Source organism: Protopterus annectens, chromosome 1.part2 (assembly GCF_019279795.1).
Source record: "Protopterus annectens isolate FY-2018-M chromosome 1.part2, PAN1.0, whole genome shotgun sequence".
In the NCBI taxonomy this organism is placed as follows: domain Eukaryota; kingdom Metazoa; phylum Chordata; order Ceratodontiformes; family Protopteridae; genus Protopterus; species Protopterus annectens.
In genome coordinates, this window is record NC_056727.1 from 473,551,414 (window position 1) to 473,575,004 (window position 23,591).

The following is a 23,591-nucleotide window of genomic DNA, read 5'->3' on the forward strand; positions in this document are numbered from 1 at the left end:
GTTGAGAAGGGTCTTTCCTTCTAGTCTGCATCCAAATGGAGAATCTTTTCCACTTATCTGCGTAAGATTTCCTAGTGCTAGGCCTCCTGGCCTCACGAAGGACCTCAACCACTTGTTGGGAAAGGTTTAAGTTATGAGCCAAGCTGCCAAATGCAGAGTCTGAAGATGAGGATGCAGAATCCCCCCCCTCCTGAACCAAGAGATCTGGTATCAGGGGAAGATGCCAAGGCAGAGACTGGGAAAGACTGTGAAGCAGTGGATACCAATGTTGTCTGGGCCAGTCTGGAGCTAGGATGATGGCCCTTGGTTTTTCGTCCCTTATCTTTAACAGCACTCTGCGAAGAAGAGGCAGAGGAGGGAATGCATAGATCGAGAGCTCAGTCCAGGGGAAGGACAGAGCATCCACTTTCCAAGCTTTGTTGTGATGATCCCTGGTGCAAAAGGTTGGAAGAAGGTGGTTGGTTGGAGATGAGAAGAGATCCACCTGGGGAGTGCCCAAATGCCGAATGATGCGATAGAAGACGGTCTTGTTTAGTTGCCACTTGAGGATTCAGGACCTGCCTGCTCAACCAGTCTGCCAAGGTGCTGAGCCTTCCTGGAAGAAACTGAGCTATCAGATGAATGCCCATGGAAGCTGCTATGGACCATAGTATCATGCTTTGTCTGCGCAGGGGGTAAGAGTGCGTCCCTCCCTGCGTGTTGATGTGCCACATAATTGTGGTGTTGTCTGTCCTGACCAGAAGAGTACCAGGAGAGAGAAGATATTTGAAAGCCATTAAGGCCTGCTGGACTGCCATGAATTCCTTCAGATTTATCTGCAAATGAACCTGTTGAGAGCTCCAAATCCCCTGAATGCATCTGCCCTCAAGATGTGCTCCCCAAGCATAGTCCAAGGCATCTGTGGTGAGAGTCTGACTGGCAGGAGGTGGACAGAAAAACAGGCCTTTGTTCTGTACACAGGCCGTCACCCACCAAAGGAACTATGTCTGCAGGCAGGGAATCAGAGGAAGTATCAAGTCTAAATCCTGAGTGTGTTGACACCAAAGGTTTTTGAGGTACCATTGTATTTTCCTCATATGCAGTCTGGCATATGGAATCATCAGAATACATGAAGCCATGAATCCCAGGGCTTGCAGGAATTACCTTGCAGAGAGAGCTGTGTCACGCTTGCCAAATTTTTGAAGTAATTCGACAGATCCATTTGTTTCTATTGAGGGAGGAATACCATCTGGGCGGCTGTGTTCAGGCTCACTCCGAGGAATACAATCTACCTGGTGGGTACCAGTTTTGACTTCATTTCGTTGATGGAGTAGCCCAAAGTGGTGAGAAGGTTCTTTACAAAGTCCAAATCCTTTAGAAGTTGCTCTCTAAGAGTGCTTTGAATAAGACAATCGTCTAAGTAAGTATAAAGGGTTGATTTTGAAAAGCTAAAAAGCAAAAAAGACTGACTGGGAGCCAGGGAAAACTCTGGCCTTTCAAAGGGAAAGTAGATAAGAAGTGTCTGCAGAACTGAAGAACCTGTTCCCTCACTCCCCCTGAAGCAAAGGAACTACAGGCTTCCTTCCTTATTGGGATGTGATAATTGAAGATGATCTTGGCCAACCAGGGGCCAATGGCCAACATTGGCAGCAACTGCAAAAATTGAGAATATTTGAATTTGGGAATAACCAGAAATCCAGAAAGAAACCAGGTGCCCCTTTTGAATAGGCACCAGGTGCCTCCCTGGGAACCAGGAAAAGCCTTGAGAGAGTGAACTGGCCTCTGTAGTGCAGCGCTTGGCTAAATTGATGGTGGTTTAGCAAAGAGGAACTTTGTTTTGCTTCTGCCCTTGATTTGGGGCTATCTGGGGGAAGGCGTGAGTACTTGGAAGGCGGGAAGGAGAACTTGAGTGCTTGTTTGTCGCCTTTGAGTGCCCATTTGTCGCCTGTGATGTCAAACCAGACCCCAGCAAAGGAAACCCCAACCTGAGAGAAAACCGAAGGTCACTGAGAGGGAATGCTTTGGAAGGTCGGAGTTTTTGGGAAGTCGGAGTTTTGGAAGTTTAGCCTTTTGAGGGATTAGCCTGAGAAGGATTTTAGACTTGAAGCTACCCAAGACCTGGGTAAAGCCTTTTGGACTCCAAGCTTTTAATTCAGGAAAACCTGTACTCCCCTAGCTAGGGTGCCACTCTGAAACTCTAGAGAAGGGTAATGTCTGAACAAACGCAGTCCTAACAGTCTCAACGAAAGTCCTTAACAGTTTGCACTTTTTAAGCCTTATCCTCCAACTTTTTCAACACCTCTTCTGCTTTGCTACCAAAGATTGTCTGCTGTGCAAAGAAAAGCCTGTCGTTCAAGAAGGCAAAGTTCAGTAAACTTGACAGTGAGAGGCAAAGCATGTTAGTAATGAGACAGAACTAGTGGCTCCAAAATGATAAAAGAAGGCCAAAGAAGCAAACAAACATGTAAAGCACAATTCATTTAATGATGCATTCCAATGAATTAATAAATCATGGCAGTCCCAACTCTTTATGGCTTCCATCAGCTTATGACACCAGTACTAAAGCTCAGCCTCCAAAGCTTATGCTGCCTTTACTTAAGCATATGAAAAAGCAACCTTTTTACCCCATAGAAAGGGTGGAGAACCCTAGACCTTTTTCAGAAGGAATTCCATTTACCCTAGGATCTGTCAGAAGGAACACCCTAGATAGCAACCGTGGCTTTGGAACTGGTGTGCTGAATCTGGACTCTGAATTGTAGTAGAAGTATTGAAATGTAACTGATGAGGAAAATGTAAAGTACAAATGTGTAATACACTGTATATAAATGTATATAAACTATCTGTGTATTCACTAACTTGCAGCCATTGTTCGCCGGTACATTGTTTTTCGCGCCCTGAGCCGGGCCTTCTTACCAGAGTCTGCTTTTCCTGGCCGGATGCCGTCATTTCTTGTCTGGCGCCAGGTCAAGCCGGCCAGGTCAATGTCAAGACATCATGCATACATGTTACATTAATGTCAGAACACAAATGCACCAGCAAATGAACAGTAAATAGCATGTTATGACCAAAAACAAAAGCCAAGAGAAAGCCCAGAAAGCTCAACAAACAAAGACGGAATACACCAAAGAGCCCAAAGAAGTACATTAATGGTAAGTGGTAACCAGGACTGCAACAGTGAATACCTTGACATCTACATTTATACTGAGTGCACACAACTATGAAGGAGGAGAGGTGGCTTCACTTGTTGCAGTCATTACATTTAGCTTGACTCCAGGTATAAGGGAACCAGCAGTGGACTTAGGAAAAAAGGGATGTAGTAATGTTTGGTGAAGGTATGATTAAGCAAAACAGGCATCTGATTGTGAAAAATGTAGTGATGTTTGGTGTGCTCTGGTACAGAGCCCTGTAGTAAGATAGGATGTGGAGCTAGGTGTAGCTCTGGAGAAGGGATTTCCTCCTGTGGATGCAGCCCTAGTGGAATGTGGTCTAATAGATGTAGAAATGGTTTGCTTTGAAATAAATGTGGTCCTCTGCCTATGGTGCAAATCCCATTAGCAGCTGGTCACATTTTCTGATTTCCCTTAGTCTGCAGCAAATTTTGAAATGGCCTTCCCACATTTTCTGAGAGTTCAAATCCAACCCAAATAAAATCTGTCTTTTCTTTGAGAAAGTGTGGAATGGTAATCTTTTCTCCTAACTTGTTTGTGGATTGGAAAAAGGTAGGCAAAAAGACTGATTGACTTAGGGCCACACTAGGCAGGTAATGAGGGCATGCAGGTGGGATTAGTCCTGTACCCTTGACACTCTGGGCCTGAATTGAGCAGGCTCTTTCTGAAATGAGGGCAAGTAAGAAAAAAGAAATTTCTGCTGAATGGTTGGCTGGAAGGAAGGCTGTTTCAAGAAAGAAAGGCGTTAGGAGCTGGAGTCTGGTTCAAATGGAGGAGAAGCTTGGGCCCCTCAGGAAAGACTTTTCTCAATTTGTGGAGTAGGGCTTCTCCTGGGTGAGAGTAATTTGCCAGAATGGGAGACGTACAGTATTGGGGGTGGTAGAAGTGGAGGATGGTTGAGTTTTATACACGGCCAATTGGCAGACGGGTGTCTTTAATTAGAATGTGGTAATAGGCCAGACGTAGAGATTCTGCCCTGAGTCTGCCTCCAGGAACAGTATCTTTTCCACTTTTCAGCATAGGATTTTCTAGTACTAGGTCTCCTTGCTTCCAGAATGACATCTAGCACCTGCTTACTGAGGGATGCTATTGGAGAGCTCAAGGTATTAGCCAGGCTGCAAGGTTCAGTGTTGGAAGCTGAGGGTGCAGAATCTGGCCCACCTGCTGGGACAGCAGGGAAGGTGTATGAGGTAGGTGCCACGGATCCAGCAGTATCATACTGCGCAAGAGGGGATACCAGTGCTGGCAAGGCCAGTCTGGTGCAATCAGTATTGTCCTTGGTTTGTCCTGTTTGATCTTTAGCAGAACCTTCGAGAGGAGAGGCAGAGGGAGAAAGGCATAAACTGAGAGGCTTTCCCAGGTAAAGGACAGGGCATCTACTTTCCAAGCTTAACTGTGGGGAGTCCTTGTGCAGAATTTGTCCAACTGGTAGTTCTGAGGGGAGGCAAACAGGTCTATCTCTGGAGTCCCCCATTTGTTCCTCAAGATGTTGAATATTTTTGGTTCCAGTTTCCATTCGTGTGAGTCCATGAGATTTCTGCTTAGGTCGTCTGCCAGTGAATTTAGCTTGCCTGGCAGGAACTGAGCTTGTAGGTGCACTTGGTAGCTCAAGGCTGTGTTCCACAGAGCCATGGCTAGTCTGCAGAGAGAGTACAAGTGGGTTCCCCCCCCGCTTGTTTATGTATCATATAACTGTGGTGTTGTCTGTCTTTACCAATAATTGTCCTGGAAGGATGTGGTCTTTGAAGGCTGTCAGGGAATTCTGTACAGCTAACATTTCTGTTTGGTTGATACGCAGGTGCATCTGACTCGGGTTCCATTTGCCCTAAATGCACCGCCCTGCCAAGAAAGCCCCCCATGCATAGTCTGGTGCATCTGTAGTCAGGGTTTGGGCAGCAGGGGGTAGATTGAAAGGGAGCCCCTTGTTGAGGTGGCAGGCCTCTGCCCACCAAAGAAACTCTGTCTTTGTACAAGGAATGATAGGAATCATTGATTCCAGGTCCTGAGAATGTTGGCACCATAGTCCTTTTAGATACCATTGTAGTTTCCTCATATGCAGGTTTGCATATGGAATTAGTAGAATGCATGAGGCCATGAACCCCAGGGCTTGCAGGATTTTCCTTGCAGATAGCTGGGTCTTTGTGGCGAGTAGTTTGAAGTAGGCTGTCAAATAAACTTGTTTCTCTGGCGTGCGGTAAGCCCATCTGGGAAGTTGTGTTCAAGCTTGCTCCCAGGAATACAATTTGTTGGCAGGGTACTAGATGAGATTTCTTTTTGTTTTTGGTGTACCCTAGCGAGGATAGAAGTTTCTTTACAAATGCCAGATGTTTTAATAGCATGTCCTGGCTTTCTGCCGGAATCAGACAATCATCCATGTATGGGTATATCTGAATATTTCTCTGCCTGCAAAATGCAATGGCTGGAGCTAGACACTTTGTAAATACCCTGTATGCAGTAGACAAGCCAAAGGGAAGTGCAGGGAACTGATAGTGCATGGAGCCTGCTCTGAAGCATAGGTATTTCCTGCAAGATTCCCTTATTGGAATGTTCAGGTAAGCTTCCTTTAAGTCTAAGGTTGCCAACCAGGCATCTTTGCCTAGCACAGGAAGCAGCTGTTGAAGTGTTAGCATTTTGAATTTTGGGATTACCAAAAAGGTGTTCAGAATAGAGAGGTCCAGGATTGGATGCCAGGAGCTGTCTTTTCTGGGTACCAAGAAAAGTCTCGAGTAAAAACCGTGTCCCCTTTCTTCTGCTGGGACAGGTTGAATAGCCCTGATACTTAGAAGAGAGAGAACCTGCTGTTGAACCTCTGCTGATTTGGGGGTAGGTCTGGCCAACTGTTTGGGGTTGGTAAGGTGTGGAAGTGTAATCTGTATCCTTGGAAAACAGAATTTAAAACCCATTTGTCCTGGGTAATGAGTTCCCAGTTTTTTGCATGGAGGGCAATCTTTCCCCCTAAGGGAGCAGGCAGTTGAGCAGGGCTTGGCAGGGGTAAGGTTAAGTCACTGTGACATTTTTCCATAGAGGGGTGTCTTACTACTTCCAGCTTTGGAAATGGGAGCCCCCCCCCCACTGCTTAGGCCTGTGTGTACCTTGAGACTGTAGCCTAGGTGGTCTGCTGTTCCTGGGTTTGGACTGAGAAGGTCTGGAAGAGACTGGAAAGGACCAATTCTTAGAAGGCCAATGCCTACTATCTTTAACAGTTTGCATGGATTTAGCTTTTTACTCCATCTTTTTAAGGACGACTTCTGCTTTGTTGCCAAACAGGAGGTCTTGGTTTAAGGGAGCATCCAGTAATTTAGCTTTACCACGATCTGGCAAGTTTTGCTCCTTAAGCCAAGCATGCCTTCTAAGTACAGACCCAGTGACAGCAGCCCTGCAAGATGCTTCTAAAGAGTCAAAACCACGTTGCAAATTATGTTTACCAACTTGTTCAGCAAAATGCATTAAATCTTGTAATTTTTTATGTTCAGCACAGTCAGGAATCAACATCATTTTCTGTTTAAGTGGTCCCGTAATATGCTGCTGATATGTTAACATATGAAACTGGCAGTTTAAGGCCCTAATGGCCAAAGTAGCAGAAGTGTATACCCGATCTGTCCAAGGCCCTGGAATCTCTATCAGAGGAGGTAGGGTTTTTGGCAGCAGTAGCCTTAATGTCTTTTGGCCCTTGGGAAATGGTCTCTGGATCCGCAGTACGATTCTTGATGAGGAACTTGTGAGAGTCAGTCAGGTACTCTGTAATACCAGTCAGGTTTTCTGGGAGCTGGAGGTAAAGTATCTGGGGCCAGGCTAGATTCCAAGAAGGCATCATCTACAATGTCCAAAACAGGAGTGACAGCTAAAGGCCTGTGTTGAGGGAGGAGTAAAAATTCCATAAGCCGCTTTTTGGAGTAAGAGTAATCCTGGCTTTCCCAGCGGAAATGCTCCCTAAGAGTGCGCAGGGTTTCTTCAAAAGAAAAATCTTCTGGAGGGGAAGCAGAGGGAATGGAATCCTCTGCATCAGAATCCTCATAGGTAGATAAGGACAAATCCTGGTAATCAGAAGAAACAGAAATTTCAGAATCCTGATCAGAAGGAAAATCAGTTCTAGGTGTCTAAGAGAGGGAAGGCTGACTTCCCCTAATTAAAGCAATAAGGTCTTCAGCCATTCTAATCATTTGTTTTTTAGGCATATGGGCCTGACCATTTGGTTTGGACATCGGTTTTCTAGGCGTGGGTCGAGTTTTAGGCCTTGAAGAAGAAGATGACATCGGTTTGAAATGCAAGCCTGTAGGCCTGAATACACCCTCAGAAGCTGGTGCCTGCACAGCGGCTCCGGACCCATCCAAGGTAGAGACATCCGCAGGTTCCATAGTCAAAGAAGCATCTCTTGGCATACTGGACTCCAAATGGGCCTCAGTAGAGGCCTGCGAATCTGAAGTAGCGGATATCAGGGGCTGCAAAAGCACCTCACTGAGTACCGGCGAACTGGCGACTAGCTTAACGGAAGCGTTGTCGGCAGTTTTGGACTAAGGCGGGCTGTCTCGGTCTGTCTTTATCTTTAATTTTTTTGGAATATCGGTAGTCGGATGGCTTACCGAAGCCATTTTTGGATAGTTAAATCGAGTACCAAAATAATTTGCTGCAAAAACAGACCGATGATGAATAGTTCGAGGGTTGAATAAGACACAAAACCGACAGCGAGGGACGCTGTGGTCTGGGCTTAAGCAAGGAATGCAGTACAAATGAAAATCTTTAAGAGGTATTTGCTTTCCACAGGTAAGACAATTGTTACCTTTTACTGACATTGGTTTAAGAGCAAGGAAAAGGTTCCTCAACGGGGTACTTAGTTTTTTTGAAGACTTTGGTTCTGAGGGTTCATAGGGGTTCATAGGTTAGTACTAGGCTGACTGCCCTTGTGCGCCATTTTCAGCCTAGCCAATTACCCTATGTGAGAATCAAACCCTGCACCTTATGTTTGTAAGGTAAACACCTTAACCATTATGCCAACCCCCCCCGAAACACGAAAACGAAAATTTCAGGAGTTGGCCGACCAGCACTTACGAACCTGCTTCTGCTTCGGGCACCGTGCGGCAAGAAAGACTGATGTAATGGCGTCGGCTGCATGTTTTATACCCCTGTCAACCTGACATCATGGAAGAAGAGACGGCATCTAACGCAGGAATCCAAGACTCTGGTATTCAGGCTGGCTGAGAGCTACCTGCAGTGAAACACCTCTATAATACCTGTCAGGCTTTCTGGGAGCAGGAGGAACAGAATTAGGAGTCAAAGAATTCTCCATGAAAACATCAACTTCCAAAACCGGAGGGATAGCCAAAGGCTTATGCTGTGGCAAATCCAAGAATTCCCTTAGCAGTTTCTTAGACTGAGGATAGTCCTGACTTTCCCATTTGAAATGCTCCCTAAGAGTATTCAGAGTATCTCCAAAACAAAAATCTTCTGGAGGGGAGGCAGAAGGGATGGTGTCTTCTGCATCAGAATCCTCAAAACCAGAAAAAAGTGGAGAGTTTTCATCAGCAGAGTTGCTGGAAACCTCAGAGTCTGAGGTAGAGAAAGCTTCTGGGGACAATTCCCTAATCCTTTTAGGAGGTGGCTGAGACCCCTTGATAAGGGTCAAGAGATCACTAGCCATTTTAACCATCTGAGCCTGAGGCATTTGAGGGGAGGCTGAAGCCTGCTTAGGAGTAGATTTTCGGTAGGATGGCCTGCTAGAAAGCCGGAGGGACTCGGGAGGCCTAGCCACCACACAAGTCTGAACCAAGGTCATCAGTCTGGATTTGGTCTCCAGGTGGAGAAAAGAGGCCTCAGAAGCCGGTGCCTGCTTAGCGGCTCTGGATCCATCAGAGGCGGTGGATGGCAGACGGTCAGAAGACTAAGTGGAAGCCTGCGGTATGGAGGACTCAGAAAAGGTCTCCGCAGATGCCTGCTGTTGAACATCCGCGGACTGCAGGGGCAAAGAAAGCGCCTCACTGACTACCGCTGGGCCGACAATCAACTAACTTAACAGGGACATCGTCGGCTAATTTGACCCTAAGCCAGTCACGGTCCTTATCCTTGCGCTTCTTAGGAACATCTGAAGACGGGAGACCAGTAGACGCCATATCAACAAACTTAGGCCAAACTCTGCCTGAACAAACTCCTAGCTCTATGGCATAAGTTACGCGGGTTGAAAGAAGCACAGAGAACACAATTAGGGACGTCGTGCTCAAGGCCCAAACAAGTAAATACAATAGGAGTGAAAATCAAGGTGCGGAATCGGTTTTCCACAGGCAAGACAGTTACTAACTTTCTCTGACATTCGTTAAAGCAAGAAAAGAGGGTCCCCAACGGGATACTTATCTGAGGATGTCTTCAACTAAGCAGTCAGAATACAAAAAGAAGGTACTCGGCCGACCAGCACTCATGCAAAATGCTTCTGCTTCGGGCTCTGCAGCAAGAAAGGGGAAATGGCATTGGCTGCCTTCTTTTGTACCTGACGTCAGGGCTAAACCGAGGGCAGCTGATGTCATATACCAAGGACTTTGGTATTCTGGCCAACTGTGGGCTACTGGGAGCCGAATAACCCATTTTGTAAGGACTGCAACAGTGAAACACGATGAACATTAGGGCTTGTTAACCCAGTTTGTCAATAAGCCGACCGACCAGGGGCACAAACATACTAGATCTGGTACTCACTAATATGGGAGAGTGCTGCAATCCCCCTAGTATAATATCCTGTCCGGTAGGTCAGACCAGAAAATGGTCTCCTTTGAAGTAAAAATAAAACCCAAAACCAAAACTAACACTGGAATGTTCAGAAACTTCTCTAAGGCTAACTTCCTTTTATTAAGTGATAACCTGGCAAAATTTCAAGCCTCCAAAATCTCTGAGAACACTGCTGCCTACCCAAATCTGTTCACAAAAACTATATACAAACATATTAATAGCTGCATAGTGGCAGCTGTACACACCATGAACATGTACAGAACTAACTCAAAAATCAAGTCACCCTGGTCTAATCACAACATCAATAGGCTCTACAATAGAAGAAAATTAAGGCAAAAATTAGGAGGTGTAGCACCCATCAAGATAAAAGCGCACTCAAACTAAACAAACAACTCAGAGGAAAATTAAGTCTACCAAAGCCAAATCTGAGGTACATTTGGCCTCCCAGCCCAAGGGCAACCACAAGGCATTCTTTAGCTAAGTCTGCAATCTCAAAGGCAATACACAATTGTATGCAGAGCTCATTGTTAATGGAGCCACCTATATTGCGACAGAAGATACAGCAAACCTACTGTCAAGCAAATTCAGCTCTAACTTTACCCTTCTCTCCCCCTCAACCTCCCCTCAGGAAATACCATCAAACACAACTCCAACTCTCACTAGGGAACAGGTCCTCAATGTTCTCTCCAAGGCCAAGAATATTGCATCACTGGGCCCAGACAATATCATAGGATGCCTTCTAAACAGCATGAAACATGATCTATAAGGCCCTCTGGAATTACTATTTAACCATAGTCTCCAAACAGGTTTTGTGCCTATCAAATGGAGTACAGCAACAGTCATCCCTCTGCACAAAGGTAGACACATCTACAGATCCTGGAAACTACAGACCCGTAAGTCTCAGACTCATATGCAAAGCCATGGAAAGAATTATTATGGAAATGATCAATAATGATATCTCCAGAAACTGGACTCAACCCAGTTTGGTTATGTCAAGTGAAGGTGATGCCTACTCAACTCAAGAAAGCAATGGACGAGGGCAAAATGGTTCACTCTGCCTACTTTGACCTGGCCAAAGCACTTGATGCAATACCTCACTCGAGTATTGTTGGCAATTCAAGAAGTTAGGTGTAAACCCTTATGCCACTCAGTGGATAGCCAACTGGCTCACAGACAGAACTCAGGAAGTTAGAACTGGGGAGTCCACCTTTACAAAGTAGCCAGTCACAAGCGACATCTCTCAAGTATTGGTCCTGGGACTTCGCCTTTTTGGCATTTCCTCCTCTGAAGCTAAGGCCAATGTCATGGGCCTCTGGATGACCCAATTTGAAGACAACTGCATATTAGGAGCAGTCAGAGAATTTCCCACTGACACTAATGTTCTCCAAGAAGGGCTGACAAATAACTTATGTCAGAGACATGGACTAAAGCGAAATGAGAAGAAATGCACAATTGCATCCTTCAGGAAGTCATCTACCCCTGGTAACTATCATACTGACAACACACCCGTAAGAGATGACTAAATAGTCAGGAACTTGGGGAAACACAGACAGACATCAAGCATCTACAGTAGTGAGCAGATCTTCCTATGTTGTGCAAATTATAAGCAAAGGTATGTCATATCTATGTCCAAGGAGATCACTATTCCATTGTGCTCAGCATTCATCAGACCTGTTACTGAGTACAGTGCCCCCTTTGGTATGAACCTAACCAGGCACATCTAACAACTGGAACATCCATAGAGGCTCCTCACTAAAAGAATACAGAGCATAAGTGACATGCAGACTGCCTCAAAGCCCTAACACCCTGTATTCAGTCTCCTACAGGCTGCTGTGGGAATATCTAAGCCTGGCATTCAAGGTATGGTCAAACCCTACTCTGATGGACCTCCTGCATATCCACAAAACAAAAAGCACCAGAATTATCCATTCTAAAGACTTAAACCTTGCCTGTGATATAAACAGGACCTGCTGGAGAGACGAGTATATATATCCTGGAGACTTGCTCCTTCTCTGGAACAGGTTCCCCATCTATGTGAAGCAGAGTTCCTCCCTAACCTAATTCAAGTGTAACTTAGACAACTGGATGGGGAACAGGAAATTCATCCCTAGCTTGCACCTATGTCTCTAATGGACAAAGGCAGCCAATAAATGGTTCTTCTCCCAAGCCCCTGCTTAACACTTATCAAGGGTACCAGAACTTGACAGTGATATTGGATGCATGGCTAGGCTTAAAAAGGCCCTAGTGATCGGTAGCATATCACACACCAATGAACTTATGAACCAAAGAAGGGAGAGTGGTTCCAGTCTTGGCATTTATGAATCTGAGGAAGGACCAAAGTTGTTTAATTTACTTTCAGGAACCCTGATTTTCTCTTTGACTTTATCTTTATTTTTATATTTCGTAGGCTTCTCTAAGGTAGGATCTGGGGGGGGGGGTGTCCCCTCAGAATTAACTTCTTTCTAAAGGCTGGGGGTGTCCTGGGTGGGAGTTTTTGTCCACAACTGAAATGCTTGAGAAAGTGCTTTTCCTTAACCATTAGTACATACATCTAAGCTTAGAAATACATAAACATTGTACTCAAGAAATACAGTTGCCAAAAACTTTAACTGCCAACTACTATGCACTGCAAACTTTTATTCCTGATAATCACAATACACGCATGCGTATATCTGTACACACACACATTTCTACACTGTTTAGCAGTGTTAAGGCAAACTGTGGAAGGACCTAAAGCCTACATGACATTACTAAAACAAAAAAGGGTTAAAATGGGCTGTAAACTAAAACATACAACCCAAAAGGGTTAGATGAGGTTGGAAAAAAACACTAATTAAATTTTGAAGTGAAAATTAGGAAGAATAACACTGTTCTTGATAATAAATGGAGCACGTAGCTTGAACTAAGATGAAGACATCTGTACTCAATGACGGCAAGCGAGATCTGTGGAAGATGGATGACCTAGAGCATTATGCCAGAGGAAAATTCTTAAAGAACCACTAGCGCTGCTGATTTGGATCCAGGAAGTGGTGGACGACCCTTTAATCATATCAGACAGGTAGGATGATTAGTATACCGATTTAAAATACAATGCATTTTTTTCTTTTTTAGTGCAGACTGGTGGCACTCTTGTAGAAGTACAGCTTACTTACATAAATGTAGATGTTCAAGTGCATTCACTGTTGCAGTCCTGACTTGTGGGATTTCCCGCCGTGGAAGCCCTTAGCTGGCCCAACTACCAGAGAAAAATCCTCCCTCTTCCTACAGCCAGAAAATGCCCTGATCGACGTTAGTACAGTCAGGTATAAGAGGAGTCAGCCGATTTCATGGTCTCCGTTTTTTCTTGTCCCTTGAACGTAGGAGCCCTCTTACATGGAGGTCAAAGTCATGAATCTTTGACAGAGAATTTAAACAAGGAAAAAGGCAAGAGGAGGGACCCCTTGACTAAAGAAGAAGCTTGTTCTAGCCTACCCTGCAGGCTAGGGGGGAGAAGGGAAGGAAAGAATATTATAACAGTGAATACAGTCGAACATCTACATTTATGGTAAGTATATACAACTGTACTATGTTCTTCATGTTTCACTGTTACAGTCTTCACTTCTGGGATGGCTCCCAAAGCTGAGAAGGGTGGAAAGTGGATTAAGTAGAGGAAAGGGTGTCCTGGAGGATGGCAGCAGCAAATCCTGTTCTGGACTTGGAGAAGGCTGACAGGTGGTAATATGTGGTGAAGGTATGCATTGAAGACCAGGTTGCAGCCTCTAGGATGTCCTTGGTGGGTACGCCTTTTAGGAAGGCATTCGAGGCAGCAATTGCCCTAGTAGAGTTTGTCCTGACAATATCAGGTGGCTTCTTACCATGGTGGCTGTAACAGAAGGGGATACAGTGGGAGATTCATTTAGAAATGGTCCATTTGGAAACTGGTTTCTCTTCAGAACGTGTGGCAAAGGCCACAAACAGCTGGTCTAATTTTCTCAAAGTCTTTTTTCTGCCAAGACAGTAACAAAGCTGCCAATGCACATCCAAGGAATGAAGAATTCTTTCCCTTACATTTTGTGGTTTGTGGAAGAAGGTAGGCACATGTATGGCTTGATTTAAGGAGGTGTCTGTCAACACTTTGGGCATAAAGGAGGAGTTGGTCCTGAGAGAGAGACTGTATTGGATGGAAGATTATAAAAAGGTTCCACTGCCATGAGTGCCAGCAGTTCAGAAACCCTTATAACAAAAATGATAGGTAACAAGGCGGCAGTATTCCATGTCAAGAATTTTAAGTCAGCGGAGAAAGCTGGTTCAAATGGTGGAAAAGTATTTTTTCCAGAACAAAATTAAGGTCCCTGGGTGGGGCCAGAGGCCTTTTGGGTGGCCTGATTTGGATTAGCCCCCCTAAGATACTGTTGCATAAGAACATGAGAAGAGATAGGGGGTTGGATAGGAATGTGGGCTGAGATTAGCTGAGGCATGAATTTTTATGGAGGAGTAAGACAGGCCTTTGTCAAAAAAGACCTGATAGACAGGACAGGATGACTGTGATCTTGGCTAGATGGGGATTCTGAGCATGTTGCCCACACCAAAGGGAGAATCTCTTCCATTTAGCTGAATATGATTTACTGGTGCTAGGCCTTCTGGCCTCTGTAAGGATGTCCTGAACCTGTTTGTCCAAGCTAGGATCCCTGCAAAACTAAGTTATTCTCCATGCTGACAATCTGAGAGACCACAGGCTGGGTTGCACAACGTTTTCCCTTGTTCTGTGTCACACGATCTAATCTCTGTGGCAGCTGCTAGCTGCCATGGTTTTGTGCTGGTTAAGCTGAACAGCAGAGGGTACCAGTGCTGACTGGGCCAGTCTGTGGTTGTGAGTCTCACCTCTGGCCCCTCTTCCATACCTTTAAGAGCACCCATGGGAGTAGACGGATTGGAGGGAAGGCACATATGAAGAGGCTTGTCCATGGAAATGAGAAGGCATCTGTCTTCCAGGCTGAATTTGGTTTGTCCCTAGAGCAAAACCTTTTCAACTCCGTGGTGGCAAACAGGTCTACTTGCAGCATTCCTCATTTTTTGCCTATGCTGAGAAAGGTTTCCTGATGCAACTGCCACTCGTGGGGGTCTGACAGATTTCTGCTAAGCTGGGTCTGCTAGTTGGTTGTGCACACTTGGTAAGTATTGAGCCAAAAGGTGCAACACCATAGTGTGCTGTTTCCCAAACATCCACTGCCAGGTAACAGAGCTGGGTAGGAGTATTTTCCCACTGCTTGTTTAAGTACATGACTGAGGTACTTGATTTCTCCACTAGAACTCCTGGTTTCCATCCTTCTCTGAAGGCTAGAAGACCTTTTTGGACTGCCATAAGTTCCTTTAAGGTTGTGTGTTTGTTTGAGGTTGTGGTCCCACTTCCTTTGCATCTGGAAGTGGTTGAACTGTGTTCCCCAGGCTACCTCTGAGGTGTTTGCAGTCAGTTTTTGCTCCTGGGAGGACTGTCTGAAGTAGGGACCCAAGCTGATGGAGCAAGTCATGGCCCACCATGCAAATTCCTCGAGGCAACAAATTCATTTGATCTTGGCTGAGAGTGGCTGGGCAAGCTGGCACCACACATTCTTGAGGTAGCACTGGAATTTCCACATGTGTAGCTTGGCCAGGGCAATCATGAGGATGCAAGATGCCATGTACACAAGATCCCTGAGGTACTCTCTGGCTGTGAGAAAGTTCCTATCCATGATTTTTTGAAAGTACAGAGTCAGGAAAGTGACCTTGTCTGAAGGCAAGAAAGCCTTTGAGTGTGGACTCTAGTAGAGTCCCTAATAACACAATTCTGCCTGTGGAGTATGTTTGGGATTTTTTATGATTTATTGTGTACCTCAGGGAGGTTAAGAGGTTCTGGGTGAACATTAAGTCTGAGTTGAGTTTTGTCAAGCTTCCAGATAGGGGCAAATTTGCACCCCCTTTGTTCTGCAGAAGGCAATTATAGGAGCTAAGCATTTTGTGAAGACCCTGGGAGCAGTAGACAAGGGCAGAGCATAAAATTGACAATGCCTGGTACCTGCTCTGAAGCATAAAAAAGTTTTAGGCGACTTCTCTATGGGAATATGCATGTATGCATCCTTTAGCTCTAGGGTAACCATGAAGACCTTTGGAGAAATCATGGGCAAGAGTTTTTGAAGAGATCTGTAGGAATTGGTTGAGGGTAGACAGGTCCAGTATAGGCTACCATGCGCCTTTCTTCCTGGGAACTAGGAGAGTCTGAAGTAGACACCCCTTCCTTTTTGGTGTTCGGGTACAGTTTCCACCAAGCCCTGGACAAGTAGCATCTCTACTTCAAAAACAGCCTCTGCCCTTTGATTAAGGGAGGATGTCTGGGAAGCCTGACGGCTTCAAGGGCTGCTTAAATTTGAGCTTGCAGCCCCTTGAAATGGTGGTTTAATACTCACTAGTCTAAAATTATGAGGGACCAATTCCCCTGGAATAAAGCTAGCCTTCCTCCAAGTCTGGGGGTGGGAGGGGAGGGGAAGGGAAGGGGAACTATCATGAAACAGTCATGATTGTTCTCTACCAGGGACCTGTGGTCTGAAACTCCCTGGCCTAGAGGTTTATGAATGCCATTGCCTGGGTCTTTGGTGTTGCCTCTGGCTCCTTTCCCTGTGTGGCTTCCTTTGCCTAGCCTCAGATTTGCAGGGAAATGACCAATGCTTAGGATAGTTTCTACTGAAACGAGGGGCTGCACCTGCAGGAAATCTTTAACAGTCTACACAGACTTGGTCTTGTCTTCCATTTGAGGGCAGCTTCTGCTCTGGGGCCAAAAAGGAATTCCTTGTTCAAAGGAGCAACAAACAGGTTTGGTTTGACGTGCTCTGGGAGGGACTGTTCTGTCAGCCATGCGTGTCTCCTAATATTAGAGCCTGTAGCTGCAGCCCTGCTGGTGGCTTCCACAGCATCATACTCACAGTGGAGGGAATGTCTTGCTGCCTGGAAGCCGGAACTGCAAAGGTCCAGTAACTCTTTAGAGAGCTCCTTGTTCTCTAAAGTCATTAGCTTCTGTCTCACCTGATCCAGTAAAGTCTCCTGGCATTTTATCATGTGGAACTGGCAGTTTAATGCCCTCACAGATAAGATGGCAGAAGTTTTGCCACATCTATCTAGGGCCCTGCTTTATCTGTGGGGAAAAAGATTTCTGGAGAAGCTAGCAATGGCTCCTTTGGGGCCAAAGGTCATGTCTTCTGGATCAGCTGCAGGATACTTAAAAGAGATGCTTATGAGAATCCAAAACCGTATAAAATCTGAGGTGCCTAGCTAAAATCTTGTCCCTACATCCAATACTTCTACAATTGAATCGGGCACAGAAATGACAGTTGGGAACGTTGTGATCTGGGCCCAAGCAAGTTACACAAAAAGAATGGAAGTCTGTGTGGAATCTGTTTACCACAACAGAGACAATTATTGTTTTTTTTCCTGACATTAGTAAAAAAAAATATAAAAAGGGTTCCCCAACAGGGTACTTAGTTTTCTGAGGTCTTCTCTCTGGTGCGGACCTACTGACTCACTGACTGAATCTCTGCTTCGAGCACTGACGGCAAGAAAGAACTGAGATCATGACACCAGCTGACTCCCCTTATACCAGAGCATCCTCTGGCTGTAAAAGGAGGGAGATTTTTCTCTGGTAGTCAGGCCAGCCAAGGGCTTCTATGGCGGGAAATCCCACAAGTCAGGTCTGCAACAGTGTAACACAAAGAACATCTAACATATGACCATGTTTCCCGTGGCCCTGGAATGTGCAACCTTTTCTCTGAAATGAGACAGACGTAAAAGGATAACAAACATATTTAAAATAGAAACTGAGGCTTTCTGAAGTTTCTCATGAGAGACTTGCATGCATACTGGCATACAACTTGCATGTAATAAAGTCACACAATGGTTTGGAGAAAGGAAAGCCATTGGTCAGAAAATGCAATAAAAATGTACTTGAAAGTAGCAGACGGGCAGAACAGTGAGAAAGCTATCATTACTACTTAAAAAGTTATGAGATGTATATTTTACTGGTAGTAAATGCATTATTCCTTTGTGGGGAAAAGAAACTAATATAGTCATGCAAATAGACATTTTGTACGGGCAAAGGAAATTTTGTAATCTGTTGGTCCATGGCTTCTATACATGAGCAATAAGCTAAAACGACTATACAACTGGGAATGAAACCACGGAAAGGTCTTAGCCTTTGCTTGGGACACATCTTATGATTTACTTTTGAATTCTGTCTTGCGTTAGGGACATGTTTTTGAATTCCGTCTTCAGCTGGTTTCTCTAATTTAGATTAGTTAAGGTTAAGTATTTCTTCAAGTCAGAGACAGATAAAATTTTTCTTTAGTTGTAAATCATTTTTCTGTATAAATTCTGTCTATGTTATGGACTATTTTCTTTCCACTGGCAGATCTCTGTAAATTTCACCTGTATCAACATTGATTTCTTCATTGTTTAAGTAAAGATTTATTCACTTTTGTGGCTGGCATTTATTATTTACACAGACATTATTGTCATATTACTAGATGAGAGGGGAGAAACTGGACAACATAGGTTGCCAAGCTATGGCTTCTGTCATCAATTAGCAAGAGCCTACTACCAGTAAAAGATATTGACTACTATATTTATATTTGGTTAAAATCAAGTGGAGCAGCTAACCAGTGTATCTGAACTACTGGTCTCACCTAGACTGGTGGTAGTATGACCATGCCAGGACGAAAGCTGAGGGGAACTGAATAATTTTGCCAGCTCTTCCTAGGAATTCTGTGCCCGTGTATCTGAGTGCTCGCAAAACAGTTACAATGGGTAAAGGGGTAGACTGAATGGTGTGAAGGGGGTCTGCAGTGATACGCCAAAGACTAAGTTCTGAAAGTGAACAGTGTGCACTCATAGTCTGGGGTTTAGAGACTGGAAGTCCAAACCCATGACAGTAGTGCATTTTCAGTTTCTGCTGTTGGTGACAAGATGCATTTTGTGAACTGATTATGAAAACTAGACTTGTGCGCACTTTTCTTTAATCTACTTTAACCAGCTGGATACCATTAGTTTTACTTGAGTGACAATCCATCTGGTGACCAACAGACCTATTTGGAACAGTGAAGCAAATCCAAGGTCTCTAATCCTTGGACTTTACATATCCATGTGACATTTGGGTTAGTAGTAATGGGAATCAAACATCCATCTGTGCCAGTCATCCATCACATATTGGTAACAGACAAGACATATGTGACAGTGAGATTTCTACAGATGTTATCAATAGGCCAAGGCTTTCGACACCATCCCCCACTCTGGAATTCTAGATAAACTCAAACTAGGTATTAATCCCTAGGTCACAAGATGGGTTGCCAACTGGCCCACTGACAGAACTCACACTGTGAAAGTAACAGATTCCAAATCCGACTTCAGACCAGTGACAAGTGGGGTACCACAGGGTTCAGTCCTGGGTCCTCTCCTGTTTGGTATCTACTTCTCTGAAGTACAGGCTAACACATAAGGTATTTGGCTAATGAAGTTCGCAGATGACTGCAAACTAGGAGCCATAATCGAAAGTCCTAACGATGTTGACATCCTAGTATAGGGCCTCACTGAGACAGATGCCTGGTGTCAAAGCCATGGCCTCAAGCTCAATGCCAAAAAGTGCATTGTAATCCCTTTTGGTAAAAACTCTGAACCCATTAACTACCACATAAGCGGTAGTCTACTTAACACAAAGTGTGATAAGAGACCTTGGGACACAGGTGGACAGTAGTCTCTCCTTTGATAATCACATCGCCACAGTAGTCAGGAGATCCTTCTACGTGGCACACCTCATCACAAAAGGTTTCTCATCCAGGAAAAAAGAGGCAATTGTTCCCCTCTACTCATCATTCATTAGACCCATTATAGAGTACAATGTCCCTTTTGGTATGTACCTCACAAGACATCTACAACAACTGGAAATGCCTCACAAAGAGGATTACTGGCCTCAAACAGATACCCTACACAGCCAGTCTCAAAAAACTCTAGCTTTACTCCATCGTATATCGCCTACTCAGAGGCGATCTCTGCCTAACGTGCAAAGTTATGTCAAACCCAGAGCTGTTGGACATGCTCCATTTAAAGAAATCCCAATCCCTCCGAGCTACATGCTCTAGGGACCTAAACCTTGTCACCACAATAAACAGAACATGCTGGATGGATAGATTCCTGCATCAGAGATTTCCCATACTCTGGAACAAACTACCTCCTCATTAGCACTCTTCAAGAAAAATCTTGATGCTTGGATGGGAAATAGGAAATTCACCCCGGGGATCACTTCTGTGGCTCTGCTCGACAGGGGGACAGGAAAATAATTTTCTTGGGTGGCGAAAGCCAGGGTACCTTTTTGGCTATGCTTATATACAGGCCCTAGGGCCAATAGCCTAGTACCTACCTATGGACCTATACTTGGTATGCCCACCAGTGAGCACAACTGAAACATTAACACAAATAAATGAAAGTTTTTGAGAAACTTGCAATTGTCAAAGAAAGCAACAGAAATGAGAAAACTGTCACACATAAAGACGTCAAAGTTCAACAAAATAAAAGGCATCTTAAAAAAATTCTTCCAACTAAAATTTGATCGTGACAAAAAAATTAGAGAGTGAAAGATGCACGCTGCATGGTGGAACAGGGAGGGCGCTTGGCAGCATGGGAAAGTTTCATCTGCTGAATATTCCTACTGCCTGAAGCATCAGCCCTAAAATATTTAAGAACATGAACTTCCTCTTACCACATCTCCCCCTTTTTTCAATTTTTATCTAATACTGCAACCTCCCTACCTTTACTGGTACCATTTTCTCTTAGTGCCAAACAGCTCCCTTATGGCTTCAACATGGTGAGAAAAAATTATGTCTGCCGCATTTTGATAAGAAATGCAGCAACCTTACCCCCATTTTAACACTGACCTATGTAATTACAATGTAATCCAGATTATTTAAAGGTGTCCTCTGTAAATCCTGCTAGCACTATAATAGGTGATAATGATTTTGCAAGTCCAAGCAAGAAGAACTTTACTCCTTATAAACATGTAAGCATCTACCAATTAAAATTACTACTTAAGGTTTGACCACACCAAAATACTTTTTTGATTCGTTAAACTTGACGCATACACAACATGTATGTACGGTCAATCAACAAAGCTACACAAGGTAAAGTTAAATTTAATGCTGCCTTGTCAGCTTAAATAGAATTACTGAAATAAAAAGTCATGATATTTTCAATTAATGATTTCATTTTCTTGATGCCTGTGCTCTAAGATTTACAGTACCACTATCACTTACCTGGTAAAATACTTCATTAACAAAGTTTACATAATCACGAGATGAAAGTAAAATCTGCTGCACCAGATCATACTCATTTCGATGTCCTTCTTCTATGCTGCAGAGACTAGAATTGCTGAGCCGCCTATCTGACAGGGTACTGCTATTAGAATGGCACTTCTCCTGCTCCAACTGACCATCAGTTTCTGACTCAGTGTTTTTCTCCTGACTTGCACTACCAGTAGTGACAGTCTGTAGATAAACAAAATTTAAAAAAGGTTAACATTTCTTTTAGTTTTATGTTCTTCCCTTTTTTTCCAGAGAACCACCTTATAATCAGTATAGAAATTACATAATTATTTCATACACAAGCAAGATGAATTTTTACGCTGCCTTTTTTTATTCTTTTCTCAGACAATTATGAGTTTACACAAGTCTGTGCTAAAAGGCAAAGAGAATACAGAAAGTGGTCAGCTGATACATGCATCACAATATTCATTATGGATGTCAGGATATGCTTCAATGATACAATCAGAGCTCTCCGTCAGCTTCTTTATAATCACTCTACAAATGTGTTTAGCAGATAGAAACTAAACAAATTATCCTGATCTTCCTTTAATCAACTATTATTAATTCATAATTATTCAAGCATAGCGGACAGCTAAACTGCAGAACTTCAGACAAGAATGACTTAAAACTACTACAACATTCATAACTTTGATAATACTCGTACTCCATTTTGGACCTCTCAAGTGGCATATAGGGATAAGGCCCTGACTACAGCCCAGGCAACCCAGGTTCAATTAGCGGTTCAGGCGACTGAGCAACATGGAGAGATGGGAGTGTCCATCAATTACACACTTAGGGGAGGTGTGGCCCAAACAAAGGGAAGTAGAAGAAACTTCCCAGATGGAAGCACAGATGGCTGAGCCCTTAGGATGCCTTTAGGATACAGAACAGGCTCCAGCAATACCACAGTAGTCTGGGGTAGGGGGATGGCTAGTACACGTGGGACACTGGATGCCAGACTACTAGGATGAGGTTCAAGGGCAGCAAACAAAAATAAATACTCGCATCCTCTTCTGCGTACCCAGCAAGAAAAACATGCCATAAAGGACTTAAATAACCTTAATGTCTCTAACATGGTGCAGCAGTGCTTCTTACTGCTGAACTTCTCATTCTCTGTTTTAGTAGTTTCTCCCGGTTGTGCTTGTCGAGCTACACAGCCAATGACCAGTTAAGTACTTCTTAATCTTCAGTACATCTCAGAAGTTTCTAAATGTCCAAAAAGTCATCACCAAAATAAACATTATACAGTCTAAATAAAATTCCAACCTCATGGTAGCATGAAGCAAGGCTTTAAAATGCATAATTCCTTCAAGGTAATTTACCAGAACGTTAACACAAGAAAATGTTTAAAAACACCATCCAGTAAACTGCAAATATATAAATTAGGTTTACATTAACATGAATGTACAGAATCACTAAAAGGGAAAACTAACACTCAAGAGTATTTAACCTTACCCTAGAAGTATATTTCTCTCTCTCTCATATTTCTACACATTGTTTAGTGCTCAGAAAAAAGTATTTAGTATTTTTATTTTATTACCAATTGCTTATCTGGCATATCATAACAGTTCCAACATTTTTTGTATTTAAATGCCACAGTGAGTAAAAATGCTTTTTTTCCCCAACTTTCATGATCTAAGACACTTGACAGAGACCTTGTTTTTTTACTGCTGGCCACTGCCCACAATTTTATAATCAAAGACTGTGCCTTACTGTATCAGTAAAGTGCTACACCCAGGTAAAGTAACTCTTTCCCAAACAGTTAACTGCTGAAGAAATTTTTATATTAGGAACAAGGACATAGATCCATAGGTTAATACTAGGCTGTTGATTCAACAGACCACTTACAGCCTAGCCATACGATCCCACATTGAATTTACCAAGACATTAAATTAACACCAGACCCACAACATGATGAATTATTTGAACAGTTACTGCCTCTTAATAGGAAGAATTACTTTGAACCTGGTTAACTCTGCTTTCTAATAAGGGGTTTAAGAGGCCAGGCGGGGGTGTACTTATAATTATCCATCCAGTCATCCAAGCTGCTCTTAAACAGAATCAGGGAACTACTACACTTAACATCCAGGAGAAGTCTACCTCAGCAAAGAGGTATTCCTTCTGACAGATAGATATCATGCCAGCAGCTTCTATTTGTTTAGGGTGTTACTAATTTTGTGGATGTGAAGGAAATTGCATCAGAATGGATCCTTTGAGGCTCTGTAGGCTGGGAAGAGGTCCTCTCTCAAAAAACTGACAGGACACAGAAAACAGTAACAGTACATTAAGGCAGAGTAGAGCAAGGTGGACAAGCTCTTGACTGTCTTAGTAAGGAAATGCTGCAGTCACACAAGCTAGGGCATGTCCTTAAATAAGTGCAGACCATATG

General features: G+C 43.8%; 1 protein-coding gene across 1 annotated transcript in view; it reads right to left on the reverse strand.

Annotated features, from left to right (window-relative positions):
• RALGAPA2 (Ral GTPase activating protein catalytic subunit alpha 2) overlaps nucleotides 1-23,591 on the reverse strand; it is a 4,189,194-nt gene that overhangs the window by 3,390,652 nt on the left and 774,951 nt on the right. Inside the window, exon 10 of the mRNA XM_044060158.1 lies at nucleotides 21,155-21,385. Coding sequence (XP_043916093.1) covers nucleotides 21,155-21,385 — 231 coding nt within the window. The remainder of the gene's footprint in view (nucleotides 1-21,154; nucleotides 21,386-23,591) is intronic.